Source organism: Sander lucioperca, chromosome 13, assembly GCF_008315115.2.
Source record: "Sander lucioperca isolate FBNREF2018 chromosome 13, SLUC_FBN_1.2, whole genome shotgun sequence".
Lineage (NCBI taxonomy): Eukaryota > Metazoa > Chordata > Actinopteri > Perciformes > Percidae > Sander > Sander lucioperca.
In genome coordinates, this window is record NC_050185.1 from 8,206,733 (window position 1) to 8,222,139 (window position 15,407).

The 15,407-nt window shown below is 40.8% G+C and overlaps 1 protein-coding gene across 1 annotated transcript; it reads right to left on the reverse strand.

Annotated features, from left to right (window-relative positions):
• Positions 1-5,665: 5,665 nt before the first annotated feature.
• LOC116058094 (potassium channel subfamily K member 4) lies at positions 5,666-15,407 on the reverse strand. The gene is made up of 8 exons (XM_031310718.2): positions 15,247-15,407; positions 13,620-13,749; positions 12,293-12,569; positions 8,293-8,407; positions 8,008-8,168; positions 7,717-7,903; positions 6,894-7,036; positions 5,666-6,803 (listed from the first exon to the last, which is right to left on the reverse strand). Exons 3-8 carry the CDS (start codon positions 12,479-12,481, stop codon positions 6,201-6,203), a joined length of 1,398 nt encoding a protein of 465 aa, XP_031166578.2. The 5' UTR covers positions 12,482-12,569; positions 13,620-13,749; positions 15,247-15,407; the 3' UTR covers positions 5,666-6,200.

Sequence of the window (15,407 nt, forward strand, 5' to 3'; positions counted from 1 at the left end):
ATCATGATTTTATTTGAACAAGCTCAAACTAAGTGACTTCCGGTATCTGTGGATTGTTCTTGCTAGCTTGACGCAGCTCAGTGACGTAGCCTCTATCCCGTGTCTTTCCCCCCTCCCTCTGCCCTGTCTCCGTTACGTCTGTACTGTACGCACCTTCCACCAGCGTCATCAGCATTATAATAAGGGCCTGCAACTCATGGGGAAAAAAATGACCCAGTCTACGTTAATCCTAATAGTCCAGGTATATTTATTAAGATCTTAAAGAGTGTTGATTTCAGATCCGCTGTCAACAAATCAGTTGTGTCGTGCCACTTGATCTGTTCTTGCAGCAGCACACTTCCCCCACTGAAAATAAAAAAAACGTCGAATTTCCACAGGGACTTAAATACAATTGTATACGTTTAAATTAAGTTTTCTATTGGCCTTTTAGTAGCCTACATTTCCCTCCCATGTAGGCTATATTAACCTAAAATACGAACAACCTAATAGCATAACATGTAGGCCTAATATTAGAATGGCTGGTATGAAGACTTTTTTTTTTAATTATGCCACATGCTTTAGGGGACTGTTGCAGAGAGAATCAAAGAATAGGATAGGCCTACATGTCCCTTGCAGCACACCTCTGTGGAAAATGTAGTCATGCTGCCGGTCTTGTGACACTAACCCGGCTCTCTCCACCACTACACTAGGCCTGGTTGGAAAGGAGCCAAGGAAGTGGAGATCAGGAGAGCACTCCAATGGGATAAGAAGTGAAATAATCAAGGGGTAGTAGTTTGGAAAGAAAAAACAGTAGCCTGCCATACAGTTTGACAGATGCGTTATAAAAAAAATAGTATTCTCAAACATGTCTTAGTCTAAGACTATGAGAATACTATTTTTTTTTTTAGATATCTCTTGTGTAGGCCTATGCTAATGTTTAATGTAGCCGATATCAACAATTCAATGATTTTTCTGTCAAACTTGGTAGCCTGCTGCTTCTCAAAATAGGCTGCCCCCTGCTCTCCAACATGCCTGGTAACAGCTGGCAGGCACGGAGAGGGAAGTTGTCACGGAAGAGTTGACAATTTTGTCCACTAATTAAAAGAAATTATATATTAAAAAAAGAAAAAAACAGGACGTTGGATAAAACGAAAAAGTATAGCAGCCCACGGTGTAGACTTTGGACAAGTGAGTATTTCCCCAATGAGTCCGGCAGCATTACCTCTCTAATTATAGCCCAATACACGTTAGTCTAGCCTGTTTAAACCAATAAGCGATACAGCCACACTCTGTCACAGAGGTGCAGGACAACAGTGGACATGCGTTTTGATGTGGTCATGTTTGCAGTTGGCTCTGGGCACGAGACAGGCTTTTCCAAGTGGTGCGCGTGCATGAGAGGAAAAACTGACGGCAGTGTCATTGCGACCTTGAAGCAAGGTGATTGAGTCTGTGCTGCAGACACTGCAATTCTGCAGACACTGCATCCTCATACTGCTGCAGAGTCTGCATCACCCTCTTATCATGCTATATTCATTAGATTCACTCAAAACCCGGAACATTGGATTTGCCAGAAACATTTTATGTTATGTATGTATGTTGTTGTTTTTTTATACTTTTATTGCAACACAATAAAAGTACAAATTTACTTAATTTCCAATCAATTACAGCACAGTACAGTACAATTCAAACATTGTTTTTTTTATATAGGCTATATATATATATACATATTTATGTAATCCATCCAGTGGTAATAATACTACTACTACTACTACTACTACTACTACTAATAATAATAATAATAATAATAATAATAATAATATAATAATAATAGTAATGATAATAATAATAATAACAATAAAAGGCAACAACAACAAAAGCAAGGTAACTAAATAACTAAAGGAAAAATTAAAATCAAAAGAGAATGAAAATAAACAATTAAAAAGCATAAACGTAGTTTATGTTTTGAGATTCTTTTAGTAGTAGTATTTATTTGCACAATAAAATCAAGGCAACAGGAACACAACAAGAGAAAAGAAAGATTGTGTAGGTGAGATTAAGAAAACCCCTAGGGGCTTATAGAAGGAATCTCACCCAGCAAGTAGTCGCCAAGGATATTGTGTTCAAGCTATGAAGAGTGGAGGAGTAGAGGCACAATGTGAATACCAGCTGGGGTCCCTAGGGTGCTCCCAACAGCAGGTCCTGACCTCAGACAGGTGTCAGCTGATAGGCAACATAAATACCAAGGAGCCATTGTGCCTGATACACAAATAGCATTGGGCACTGCATCAATGAGAGCGAACAGCCTCCATCTATATTATAAACTCCTTGATCAGCTTATAATCATTAATATTAGCCTAGTAGACTGAATACAGAGTAGGATACTTACTAACAGCATGGTGGTCTTCAGTTTCAGTTTGCCCTGGTCCATAGCTATACAATCAGAAGGCTTTATGTCTCTGTTGCTACATGTATACTGTATATATTCCTATTACTTACTACATTTATATTAAGTTTAAAGGGAAAATTCACCCTAAAACAGGGCATTACATTGTGCTATATTATAATGATTAGGTCAGTAAATACGGGCAGTTGTTTTACTAAATTGGAGATCAGATCATCATGGCTTGATAATGTCATCAGGATACACTCAATGGAGTGCCAGGCCTAGACGTTTTGTTGAAGATGTGTACAGTGTCCCTTTGTGAATTGTGAATTGTCCCCATTATGGAGCAGCTCCAGAATTTGTCTCTAAATGACACAAGTCTGCAGTCTGTGTTTCTGTCTTCCAGCTGAAGGAAATACTTGTGCAAACCTGGAGTGTGCAAAACTGTAGAATTAACATATTTGGATTCTAATGCAGGGTGAATTTTCCCTTTAATTCCAGGTCAGTAATGTAGACTACATCAGCACTTCAAACACTAGCCATTATTCCCCCTCTAGTGGCAGCACAGGGACTCTGCAGCAGCAGCAGCAGTACTGATGACGTTATAGCAGCTGAGTGTGTGTCCTCCAGTAAAAGGTCACCCACTGCCACAGCACATCATCACTGCCTGCTGACTTCCTGAACGCAATGCCAGAAGGCTGCCGTTTTCCCCCCCGACTTTTTACATATCCTGCAGTGAAGTGTCAGATTTCTAGACGGCCGATGAACAGTCACTTGCTTTCTGCTCCTTTAAAACATTTTGCCTACTCACCATAACGTTTTGCTTACTCGCCAACAAAAGGCTAAGTGCAATTTGTCTCATTTCAAATCATTCAGACAAACAAATGCAAGTCAATTTCAGTCAAAGACCTTGGATGTATGGAAGTATACTGTATAAGTTAGGGTTGGACTGTCATATGGAGGGAAATGTGTCAGTGTATGCCATCTGCTGGTTGTTTTTAAAAGAGAGAAATCTGCATCCATTTACTTAGAGAGGGAGGGGGTGGGATTATAATTTAGTATCAACTTCAACTTTTATGTACCAGATATTTTGTGACATTACGGAACATAGGCGTTTTTTTAAAGTGCCCATATTATGAAAAAAATTACTTTTTCTGGGATTTGGGGTATTATGTTGTGTCTCTGGTGCTTCCACACACATACAAACTTTGAAAAAAATCCATCCATGCTGTTTAGAGTGAGATACGGTTTCTGAATGTGTCCTGCCTTCAGTCTCTGGGTGAGCTGTTCAAAATCGGCACGGCTTGTGACGTCACAAGCCGAAACGAGCAGGCTAACCGCAACCATTAGCTCGTAGCGTTAGCATGCTAATGCTAATGCTAGCATGCTAACGCTAGCATGCTAACGCTAGCATGCTACCTCGTTCTCAATAGCAAAGCACTGCTACAACACACACAAGTTCACCATAATCTACAAAAGAACTACTTACATGTGCGCCCTCATTTAGAAGTCTCCCAGCTAATCCTGCCTTGTAACTGACTGAAGTTGTAGAAACAGCCTTTCTTTTACTGTCTATGGAGCTAGCTAGCTGACATGATCTACATCTGAGCTACTGCACATGTGCAAGTGCAATCAAAGATAGTACAGAAGAAGAAGAAGAAAAGAGGTCTCACTCTGTAGCTAAAACAGAGACCAGCTGAAAGAGGATCTGCAGCAGTGAGAGAGAGCGGTGCAGTACAACAAAAATATGGTGTTTTTTGAAAATTAAACCATGTAAACCTATTCTGGTACAACCTTAAAATACAATTATGAACCTGAAAATGAGCATAATATGGCTGCTTTAAACTCAAATTACAATACAGACAACAAAACAACTGCAGACAGTCTGTTGCTGCACCATGTTTGTCCTTGGTGCCATTTTCAGATTGAAACACCAAGGTAGAGTGTCCAGTCGAGTATCACTTACATGGATCAACTGAGGAGCGACAGCACATGCTAAAAGGGCCATATTGACAACTTGAAGGGCATTTATACAGGACATCTACAATAACAGTACTGTATGTGTGCTATTCAAATCCTGCAGCACGTGTCTGGCCTGTCTCTACCAACCTAAATCGGTCTATAGTGAGCATTAAAGCCACATGAATGTTTTCATCCTCGCCTTCTGCACAAAATAAGGCCTGTATTTCATTGTACCGGACACAACTCTGAGAAATGCAAAACTTCATTTAGAAACAACTACTATTGCCTGGAATCAGTTTAAAACCTTGACTATTTGCTTGTCTTAGTAGTGTTGTTTTTAGCTGCTACAAGGATGCAAATGTTGGTCGGTCGTCCAGACTGAAATATTTCAACAGAGTTCAATGTGATTTCTTACAGACTTGTATGGTGCCAAATTCTAATGTCTTTGGTGATCTGACTTTTCCTCCAGTGCCATCATCAGGTTAAGCCTTGCTGTGGACTCTTCATCTTGTTACACTTAAATATGTGTTTACCTTTTGTCTGAATATAACAGCTATTATAACAGCCTTTGGCTATTAACACCAAAAGCATTTTCAAACAGCTCCCTAAAATTGAAAGTGTTTCCTTTTCACCTTTTGCAAATTGAGTTTTTTTTTTAGTTTGACATATTGGTGGTGTTTAGACACTACATCTATAAAAATGTGAATTGGACATTTTGATGATTTGTTGGACACATGATGACAAAGTCAGAGTCCCTGGTTTGATCCTAGAAGAGGCTTACGTTGCCACCAAGAGGTGTAGGACATTTTCGTGCGACTGACGATTTCTGATTTGTGACATGAGTAATTGAATCTGGTATTAAACCTGATACCATATTCTAGTCCATAGATGATCCCAGAGACACTGTATGCTGGGCACTGTGAGATCTTCTAAAATAAGTTTGCGACACATATTGTAGCCAATCCTGGTTTTCAGTGGCTGTGTGATATGTGTTTGGTCTCTGGAAAACACCCATAGTGATTCAGCTCTCCCTAATGCACATTATTATGCTCCATCCCAGCTTTGTTAGACATGTTGACCTACTTGTTTTCATGTGTGATGTGCCATTCTTCGCGCCCCAGGGCACTAACCCAACATGTGATGATAAAAGTGATGTTTGTTCAACAGCTAGTATCATGTTTCCTAGAGAACCTTATAGGCTGGAACAGCTTCTTAAGAAACCAAGTACTTAGTAATAACATGCTAAACATACTTGTAAGACACAGTGCTGCTTTCGTTAAAAATATCTTTAATACATATATGCAGTACAGTAGGATTAATGCATCTGGCCATCAAAATGCAAATAGTATGGTTGTACACAGTATTAAAAAAAAGTTATTACATACCAAAAATGTACAAGAGCCTCATTAGTACCCGTTTAATTGTTGGCAGGATTCAAGGGTATCTTACACCGAAGCAACCTCTGTTTAACATGAGTAACACACTGACCACATGCTTTTTGATTGCTCTTTCTTGTTTCTTGCACTATTTGGATTAATAAAAGGCGGGAACCCTCATGTTGAGAGAGTGGTAGTGCATTTCTGTTTTGGCCCAGTAGAGAGCAGTAACACCTCAGAAAGTAATGGGAACATTGGCATAAAAATCACTTCATCATCTTTGATTGAGGCATACACACTCGCATGCTAAGAGCATTAGATGCAAATCACAAGTGGCTAAGGCTTCTGCAACGTGTTTTCATCTTAAGTGTTTGTAAGTAAGCATACATATACTCATAAATTGCTACATTAAGAACTCTTCTGTCAGACTATGAACACATCTCATATCTCTCAAGTTGATACTTGTGCTAGCGGTGGAGTTTCTGTAATCAGCTTCAGTCTTAAGGCTTCACTGGTAGGCCCGGAACTGGTTTGGGGTTTCCATTGGGCTCCTTCTTGTCATGGTTGGAGCTGTTGATTTTGGGGCTCCTCTGTGGAACAGGTCTTCTTTGGCGTCTCCTTTTGGGCGGACGAGAACGTGCACAGTTGGATTGTGATGTATCCAGCAGAGGATCCAAATGTAGTTTACCACTCTGGGCATCTGAAGACTCATCAATAAAGGCAAGGTTCTCCCCAAAGTAGTCCAGAGGCTGAGACAAGTGGGGATCTGGAAGAGTCTCCCCTTTTACAGACTCTGCAGTTTTTTCTTCAGGCACTCGCTCCGTCTGAGTGACCTGGGAGTGTGTTTCTGACTCAGATCCTGATTCATTAGAGGAGGAGGAGGTAGAGTCAGATCCAGAATCTGTTTGACTCTCACGCTGCTCTTCTTTCCTCTCAGGGGCCCCATTAGCTGACACACTGTGGCCTTGGCTGCGAGGGCCGTGGCGGCGCTTTCGCCGACGCCGTTTGAAAGGGTCATCGATTTTTCCTGCAATGCGAAAATCTACAGACATATTTTGGATGTTTTGAGTCCAGTCAGTGGCGTGGGCTCGAAGCTCCTCCATCTAAAAAGGAGAGGATAAATACAGAGATGATGGAAAGAAAGTGGCAGAGATAAGACATGATAAAAACAGACAGGAGAGGTAGAGAGGTACCTCAGCTCTGGTCTTCTTAGATAGAACTCGAAGCCAGTTACCAATCATTGTCAGGATAGATGCAAAGTAGGCAAGACCCAACAAGATCCAGAACCAAACCAAAGGCTTATACCAGTGGTCACTCCCCGCAATTCCAGAATCCCCTTTGAAAAGATACCAAGACACAGTATATAGCAGTGGGTAAAGGCAACATATTCATCCATCCATCCATCCATTTTTAAGTAAATACACATTTAACATAGGAGATACTATACAGTATAGCTGATTAGGTAATCAATAATGCATCTCTTACAAGGAAAGAGTCCTGCATAATGTATGAGGTAAATGAAAATTGTCTGTGCTAATGGAACTTAATACAACTGGCTAATTAAGTCATACTCATACTCATCTACAGATCAATAAATTCAACGGAAATGCAAAAATATGAAAAAAAAGAAAGCGCAAGTTGAATATCAACAAATTAGACTGCAACGGAAATTATGTTTTCACTTCAGCTGCTTTGCACAAACAGGGAAATGTCCTCAGTAAATATGTATTTATCTGTGTATTAAAGTATGTCCAGCGATGACGAGTGTTGAAAAGCCCTCTTTTTAAAGGCTTTTTAATGGGGATGTATCGGTGCACTGATTAGACATTCTTTTTGTGGGCTTTTGTGGCCTTTAATTGACAGGACAGCTTGAAGACAGGAAAGAGAGAGGGGGACGACATGCAGCAGAGGGCCGTGGGTCAGATTAGAACCCGGACTCAGCCTGCATGAGAGTCACTGCACACCACTGCAAGCTATGTTAAGAAACACGTGGCTGGTTGATGAACTGCTGTATACCTGCAACGTAGTCTCCAAACCCCACTGTTGTCAAGGTGATAACTACAAAGTAGGCCGACTCCAGAAGAGTCCACCCCTCCACCTCCTGGAAAACCAGGATAGGCACCGCAACAAAGAGCAGGCAACCCAGCAGGATGGACAGGACGGCTGAGATCACACGCACAATGGTTGGACTAACTCGCCATTTCTGTCGGCAAGGTGAAACAACATGGTGGGATGAGACAAATAAAAGGGAAGTACATGTACAATGCACACAAAGAAAGACATTAAAAGCTCTGTTGAGGGTCTGACCCGGAAGAGAGTCTCTATTTTAGCAACAGCTTTCCTCAGCCCAGTACCCAGATGGTCTCCGACTCCAGCGAGCAAGATACCAAACATCGGGATTCCCACAAGAGCGTAGAAAATGCAGAACAGCTGCCCTCCTTCTGTCTTGGGGGAGATGTTTCCAAAACCTGAACATGTGGGGTCAGAAGAAGAGCAGCCGATTTGAAGACACAAAATGTAAAGTTCAGAATTTAAACAGATTCCAGTCACAAGTATTTAATCAGTCGTCTTATGCTCCTATTGGACACCTACCGATGGTTGTGATGATAGTCCCTGAGAAAAAAAAGGCACTGGCCAAATCCCATTGGCTGGTAAAGGTGATGTTGTTGCTGGGATCCACACCTGCACCGACAGCCTCCACTACTTCCTGGGAAGGGACAGTGGAGAAGAGAAGAGTTTAGTGGTTAGTTCACGAAAAAAAAAAAAGTTCAGCAATTGATATTTAATTGGATATTAAAAAAGAGGGGTTAGCATAACCATACAAACTAATCAACTAGCCTATCATTAAATTCAAATTGTACACATGATTCATTTGTTGAACGTTTCAAAGGCACACACATAAGCATGAGCTTTTGTTTATCATTATCCAATTAACTAACCCAGTAATGTTGGTAATGCTGTAGAAAATGCATTGTCATGGCATCAGCAGCAGGCAGTCAGTGGCAAAGAAGTGACTGGTGATGTATAATTGTGACGGATCCGTTCTGCCCCGAGTGGATCGAACCACTGCCAGCACAGATAATCTAATTCCTGATCGAATTATCAATTTTGTTGAGACATTTGTTAACTCTGAATTTAAAGCTGAGTATGATGAAGTTGCGATTGAACGTGGTCTCTGCAGACATAATTACTTCTAATAAGACGTTTATGATGACAAAGACAAGGCTGAATCTGGTTGATCCTCTCTGTTGGACTGACGCCACTACTATCTATCCCAACTCATTTGGAAATTGATTGATTTCTATTGTTTTGCGATTTTAGCTGTGCGTTCATTTTTAATCGCTGAAGCTCCTAATTAGTGTAAGCACGGCCAATAGTTTGCCAAGCTAACACAGCACATTTTGGGTTATGAAATTAGCTGTACTTCACTAAACCTGACTGAGTCATATCAAGCAAGGAAGTTTGTTAGGCCCAAAATAATCTCCAAGAGGCAGTGCGGTGTTTATAACCAGACCTTGTCAGGTGGCTTCCCTCTGGGAAGTCAGCGGTAAAAAAAATTAATAATTGGGCTTTGGTTTTGTGGCTTGAACAATTTGAAATGTGGAAATGAAAGCTTTTTCTACTCCTCAACTGGCTCATGTTAAATTAAATTCAGGGTCTAAGGTTACATTATGAGGTTAACCATGTGCACAGCAGCCTCTGTGTAGACTGTTCACTACAGCAGGGAATTTGTCTGAACTATTAGGTGCCAGAAAAACAATACTGTCTCCCATCCTAGCCTGTCAGCCTATTTAGCCACATTTCAGTGCTATGTTATGCGACAGCACAGGGACTACGATTGTAGAGCTTTGCATCGCCATATACTGACATGCCTGACTGTGCAGATACATAATCCCATGTCAGCATAGATTTATGTGTTTCAATACACATGATCAATCATGGTATCTTGTGGTTTTTTTGACATCTCATATTACTCAGTTGAGAACAGATTGTAGTAGGAAGGAACTTTTCTATTGAGGACCTTGAAACATCAGCTGACATTGGTTCAGTGAAATTTAATCTATATCCTGGACGTTCCACTTCCGGGATTGCTCCGTTGCCGCTGGAAATTCCGCCGTATGTCCGTCTTTTCGGCCCAGATGTCCGTTAACTTCCGCTTTCTTTGTGTTGGAATTTTAATCTCCGGTGGATTTATGAGGACTATGGTTAACTGCTCCTCAGATCTCTGCAGGGTAAACCCAGACAGCTAGCTAGACTATCTGTCCAATCTGAGTTTTCTCTAGCGTGACTAAAACAACCTTTGAACGTACACACGTTCCACTAAAACAAGTTCCTTCCCGAGGCTATTTTGCAAGCGATGTTTGTGATTGGTTTAAAGACATGCCAATAAACCAGAGCACATTTTTTTTACAATCCCGGATTGCTGTGTGGACTAGCCAGACCCTCCTCCACAGCGCTGTGGAGGAAGGTCTGGAAATGTGAGACTAGTGAAACCTGACCCACAACGCCGCATCTTGAGCAGAAAAACATCTGAAGAACTACTTAACAGCTGCCTGGTTCACTCATGAATGTTTGTTTTCTGACAGCACAATCAAATCATTGGGTGCTTATTATATAGATATATTTCAAGTAGCCTACTATAATAATTTGGAAACCTAGAAACTTGTTCTTTTAGAAAGCCCCCAGATGCTTGTTAACCTTTATTTTCTTTAACATTTATGAGTTTGTAGACAATGTCCTTTCAAGAGTTCTCTAAGCATTCACTCTTGTTGCTTTTATCCTTGGGTTGTTTAATACCCATTTGACATTTATTGAAAGGTAAAGGGGCGATGACAGATGACGACACCATCAGGAAATGGGACATTATGAAATAATGTTTCATTATGGATAAAACTCAACATCAAAATTAAAGTGGCACTGGGAAACAGGCATTTTGAAAAAGCATTGTCTATAATGAAATAAAAATGAACTCCTATAAAATTGGATTACTATGAAAATAGATGTAATCAAAATAATGAGTTGAGTTTTAACAATTTCTCTCATTGTTAACAAATTGTTGTATATTTTAAACTTTTTTATTCATTTAATATTGAACATATTGGGGTTCCATATTATTCATCCATTCGTTACTAATATTATAAACTCTGATATATCCTCATTATCCTTTCAGTCTTTTCATTTAATCAGTAAACAGGATGCACTAAAGAAGTGCGACAGATCTCTTATCATCTTCCATTAAATAATTAAAAACAAAATATGGCCTGCTTGAATAAAGGACCACCCTGTTTACTTCTGTTATGTCCTTCAGTCACTTTAACCTTTTTTTTTTCCAATGTCAGCCATATGGCATCTATAGATCACTTTGCAGGCTAAAACAGTAATTTACAACTTTCATTCTGGAGCAAGGACAAACATCTCAGGATCACAGCACGGTTGCCAACTGTCAGCTTTCACACACACACACACACACACACACACACACACACACACACACACACACACACACATACACACACACACACACACACACACACACACACACACACACACACACACACACACACACACACACACTGTAGCTGACCCATCCTTACGTAGCTGCTCTGACCACACCTGTTATCTGGCCTACAGGGTCACAGACAGCTTCACTGACCAGCTCCAAACACTAAATCTGAAGGGTCACCCTGAGGACACACACAACTGATCGATATCATAAGTTGCGTTGTCAAGTTCCCAATGAATATAAACTGTGAAGCAGTCAGGGTAAAGTGTAGTTTTAGCTACAAGATGTGGTCAGTCTCTAAGCTTCAGACCCTGCTGTGTATCGGACAGAAAACGACACAAAATTTCACCTCACTATAATAATCCATAACCATAAAATTATTAATTTCAAATAGTTTCTTTCTTTTTTTTGTTTTTAGCACAAAACGTCTAACTAAAAAGTTGATTATTATGTTTTTAGCTTGCAAAGTCGTTTATAAATCAAACAGCTGAAATTGGCATGACAGTGAAAGGAAGGACATGCTGCAGCATTAAAGTCGTCCACAAATAGTCTTTATAATACATACCAACCTGGGGGTCACAGCCCCCAAAAGGCTCCCACGTAAAAATCTATGGGGTCACAAGATGAAGTGATAAGACAAGGAAAGGAAATAAATCTGAAAATGTTTTTGTGAAATGCGTTTACGTCTTCAGGCCTGTAAAAATCCTTCAAATGACATGACCAGTGAAGGAAAATCCCTTTTTTGGTATAACTGTTCACAACACACGTACACAGATATTTCTTAATTTGAAGGGGTCACGAGCCCAAAAAGTTGGGAACCACTGTTTTAGGTAGCACAAAATTGACACAAAAGTGGCTGTGGTGTGTCACTAATATGCTCAAACCCATTTATAGACTGAGAACACAAGAGGAAGAGGCTCTTCTACCGACCCTGATGCCCCGCCCACTGGAAATTGTAAGAACAGAAGGGAAGAGTAGCTTAGCAGACTGCACTGTTGAGGTGCTTGTTTATCTGTTAAACACTTGGAATACATTCCAAACTAAAAAGCAGATAACAAGAGGCTCTTGTCATGAGAAGACCTGCTGTACCTTTATAAGGGTCTGCAGGTCGTCTGGGCCCATGCAGGTGAAGTTCAACAGGAAGTCCCGGCGCGTGTCCTGCAGCTGCATGTACTTGCCCTCCTCGCGTGGAATCTCCAAGGCACGGAACACCACAGCTCCCAGCACCAAGTAGAGAAGCACCCCCGTGAGGATGCCGAGTAGGGTGGAGCAGCGCATGGCTACACCTCCACTCAGTTCGTACGCAGGCTGCTGTTTCCCTTTGCCAGCCTCGCCGCTGGTGTGGCCTGGATCCCAGCTGCTGCAGCTGAAACATCAGCAACCACACAAACACAAGGGTTTCATACTGACCACAGTGCCTGACAGCAACCCCAGCGGTATATACAGTGGTGCTCATAAGTTTATGAACCCGGATGCTAAAGTTGACTAAAAAGAGGAATAAAAAAATCATCTTTTGGAAATTGAGCTTAATGCCTTAATTAAAAATCCATCGTAAATAAATAAATGTGCATCCTCAAAATACAGGGGCATAAGTATACACACCCCTATGTTAAATTCCCATAGAGCCAGGCAGATTTTCATTTTTAAAGGCCAGTTATTTCATGGATCCAGGATACTATGCATCCTGATAAAGTTCCCTTGGCCTTTGTAATTAAAATAGCCCCACATCATCACATACCCTTCACCATACCTAGAGATTGGCATGGGGTACTTTCCATAAAATCATCTCTCAATGCAAATCAAACCAGCTATTAGGCTAACTGAAATAAGACCATGCCAATCTCTAGGTATGGTGAAGGGTATGTGATGATGTGGGGCTATTTTAATTCCAAAGGCCAAGGGAACTTTATCAGGATGCATAGTATCCTGGATCCATGAAATAACTGGCCTTTAAAAATAAAAATCTGCCTGGCTCTATGGGAATTTAACATAGGGGTGTGTATACTTAGGCCCCCTGTATTTTAAGGAAGAACATTTATTTATGTACGATACATTATTCATTCACAAAGAAAATTTGTGTCCTTTAAGGTTGGATTTTTCCAATTTTTTTCTAATTAAGGCATTAAGATCAATTTCCAAAAGATGATTGTTTTATTCCTCTTTTTAATCAACTTTAGCATGGGTTCATAAACTTATGAGCACCACTGTATACAGGCCTGCAGCAGCCAGCCTATTAGCTGCACATGAGGCATTAAATGGAACTGCTGACACACAGTAAATGCAACATTCCCAATAAAATGCCAGCCATCTTCGACTTCGTCACTTCGAACAGATGTGACTGCACGAGTGGCTTTAAAACATAAATGATCCACGTCATGAATACACAGACAAATGCACCCATACCAGTTGAGCTTACCTGTCAATCCGCTCTAGTTGGCCACGCCTTCGTCTCTTCCAGTCCCTCTTCGAGCCAGGCCTGAGGATAGCGTCCCTGGATCCGTAACTACTGGGGATTCCGTCCACCTCACACTCTGAAGGAGGGGACACTAGGCAGAAGCAGAGACACGTTTTTTTAACATGCAATTCAGCACTAACAGCCTTGACATCAATGATTTTAAATAAGAGAAGAACAACAATAGGTTCACTTTCTTAAAAACACAAAAGCTGTCAGTAGTGAGGATGATGCTCAATGACAGGCAACAACAAGGTGAAGCTCTCAGCAAGGCACACACACACACACACACACACACACACACACACACACACACAAGTTGCTCATGTTTTGGAATGGAAGCCAACTGTTCTTTTTTCTCATCCTCATATGCACCATGTAAGCCTTTTAGTTTGTGATGAGAGACGGTTCAGCTTTGTTATTCCACCCACACCTATGTAAACATTTGATTTTTCGCTCTGGATGAAAAAGATGCCCCATTGTAGATGAAGATTTATTTCCTTTAGGTGATGCAGATCAGCAGGTGCAGAAGAAATATGGCAAAGCGCAGGTACCTCCACATACAGCAGATAGGGATGTCAGAGATCTTTGTACCTGATTCGGTGTGATGATGTTGGTCATTGTCGGCTCAAACCAAGAAGGCATTTACAACTAAAACCGGAGCCTCTGCACTCTGATGCATCTTTACCTTGTTAAAACGATGGAGTTGAGAAAACTGATAGATGTGTCCGACACTCCCTTTGTCACGGAAACTTTGAAAATGATTTAAGAGGGAAAGATTTTTTTTATCATTTGGACCAGTGGGCCTGCCACTTCCAGTTCACTCTGCATCGGTGGACTGCAAGCTTATTAACAAGCTCCTGTCTTCTTAATTCGTAGACTGCAGTTCCTTAGTCAGCAGATCTGTTGATCTTCATCCAAAATTAGAGCAATAAACTGTCACACAGTGACAGCAAAATATACACTTCTCTCCAAACAGTTTTACAGCTGCTGGGAATATACAAGGAGGTTGTCCACTCACTAAATTAAACACATCACACAGCCAGAAGGTAGCAGTGTATGTAAAACTCATACCTGTATTAGTAAGATTCATTCACTGTATATACATTCCATGCATTTGTATTAAAAAAGGAGACAAATACAACAATACATGTGTGATTGTTCACGTGACTAACAATATACTAGTAGTTCATGAATTACAATAATAAGCACAACTTAATATTGTGTTCTTATAATAATAAGAACACAATAATCCACTTTTTTAGTTTTACACTTAATACATTATTGAAGCATATTACTACACAGAACTACACAGTTAAAAAGAACATCTGAATGTGCAAACTGCTCATCGAACATCTATCAACAGCAATTTATCTGCTGCATACCCACCTCAGACTGCAACACAGAAAGCCAGACAGATTATACACCACTAGACAAAAGGAAATTGTAATAGGTCTTGCATTAAGTAGCTGCTGCTGCTGCTGCAACCAAGCCATAGCTGTAGTGATCCCGTTTTATTACCACTTAGGGTCCATCCAGGTCCGTAAAATGTAAATGTAGGGTACTGACAGTCCAGCCTGTGTGCGCTTACCTCAAAATGAAGAATCATAAGAATCCAGAGTACCAGTCGCCCCATGCATAGTGTTTCAGGAGTTCAGACTGCTGCATACAGAGAGGTGTGTATGAGCATGAGTGTGTGTGTGTGTGTGTGTGTGTGAGTGTGGGAGAGGAGAGAGGCTGTTGCTGAGCACA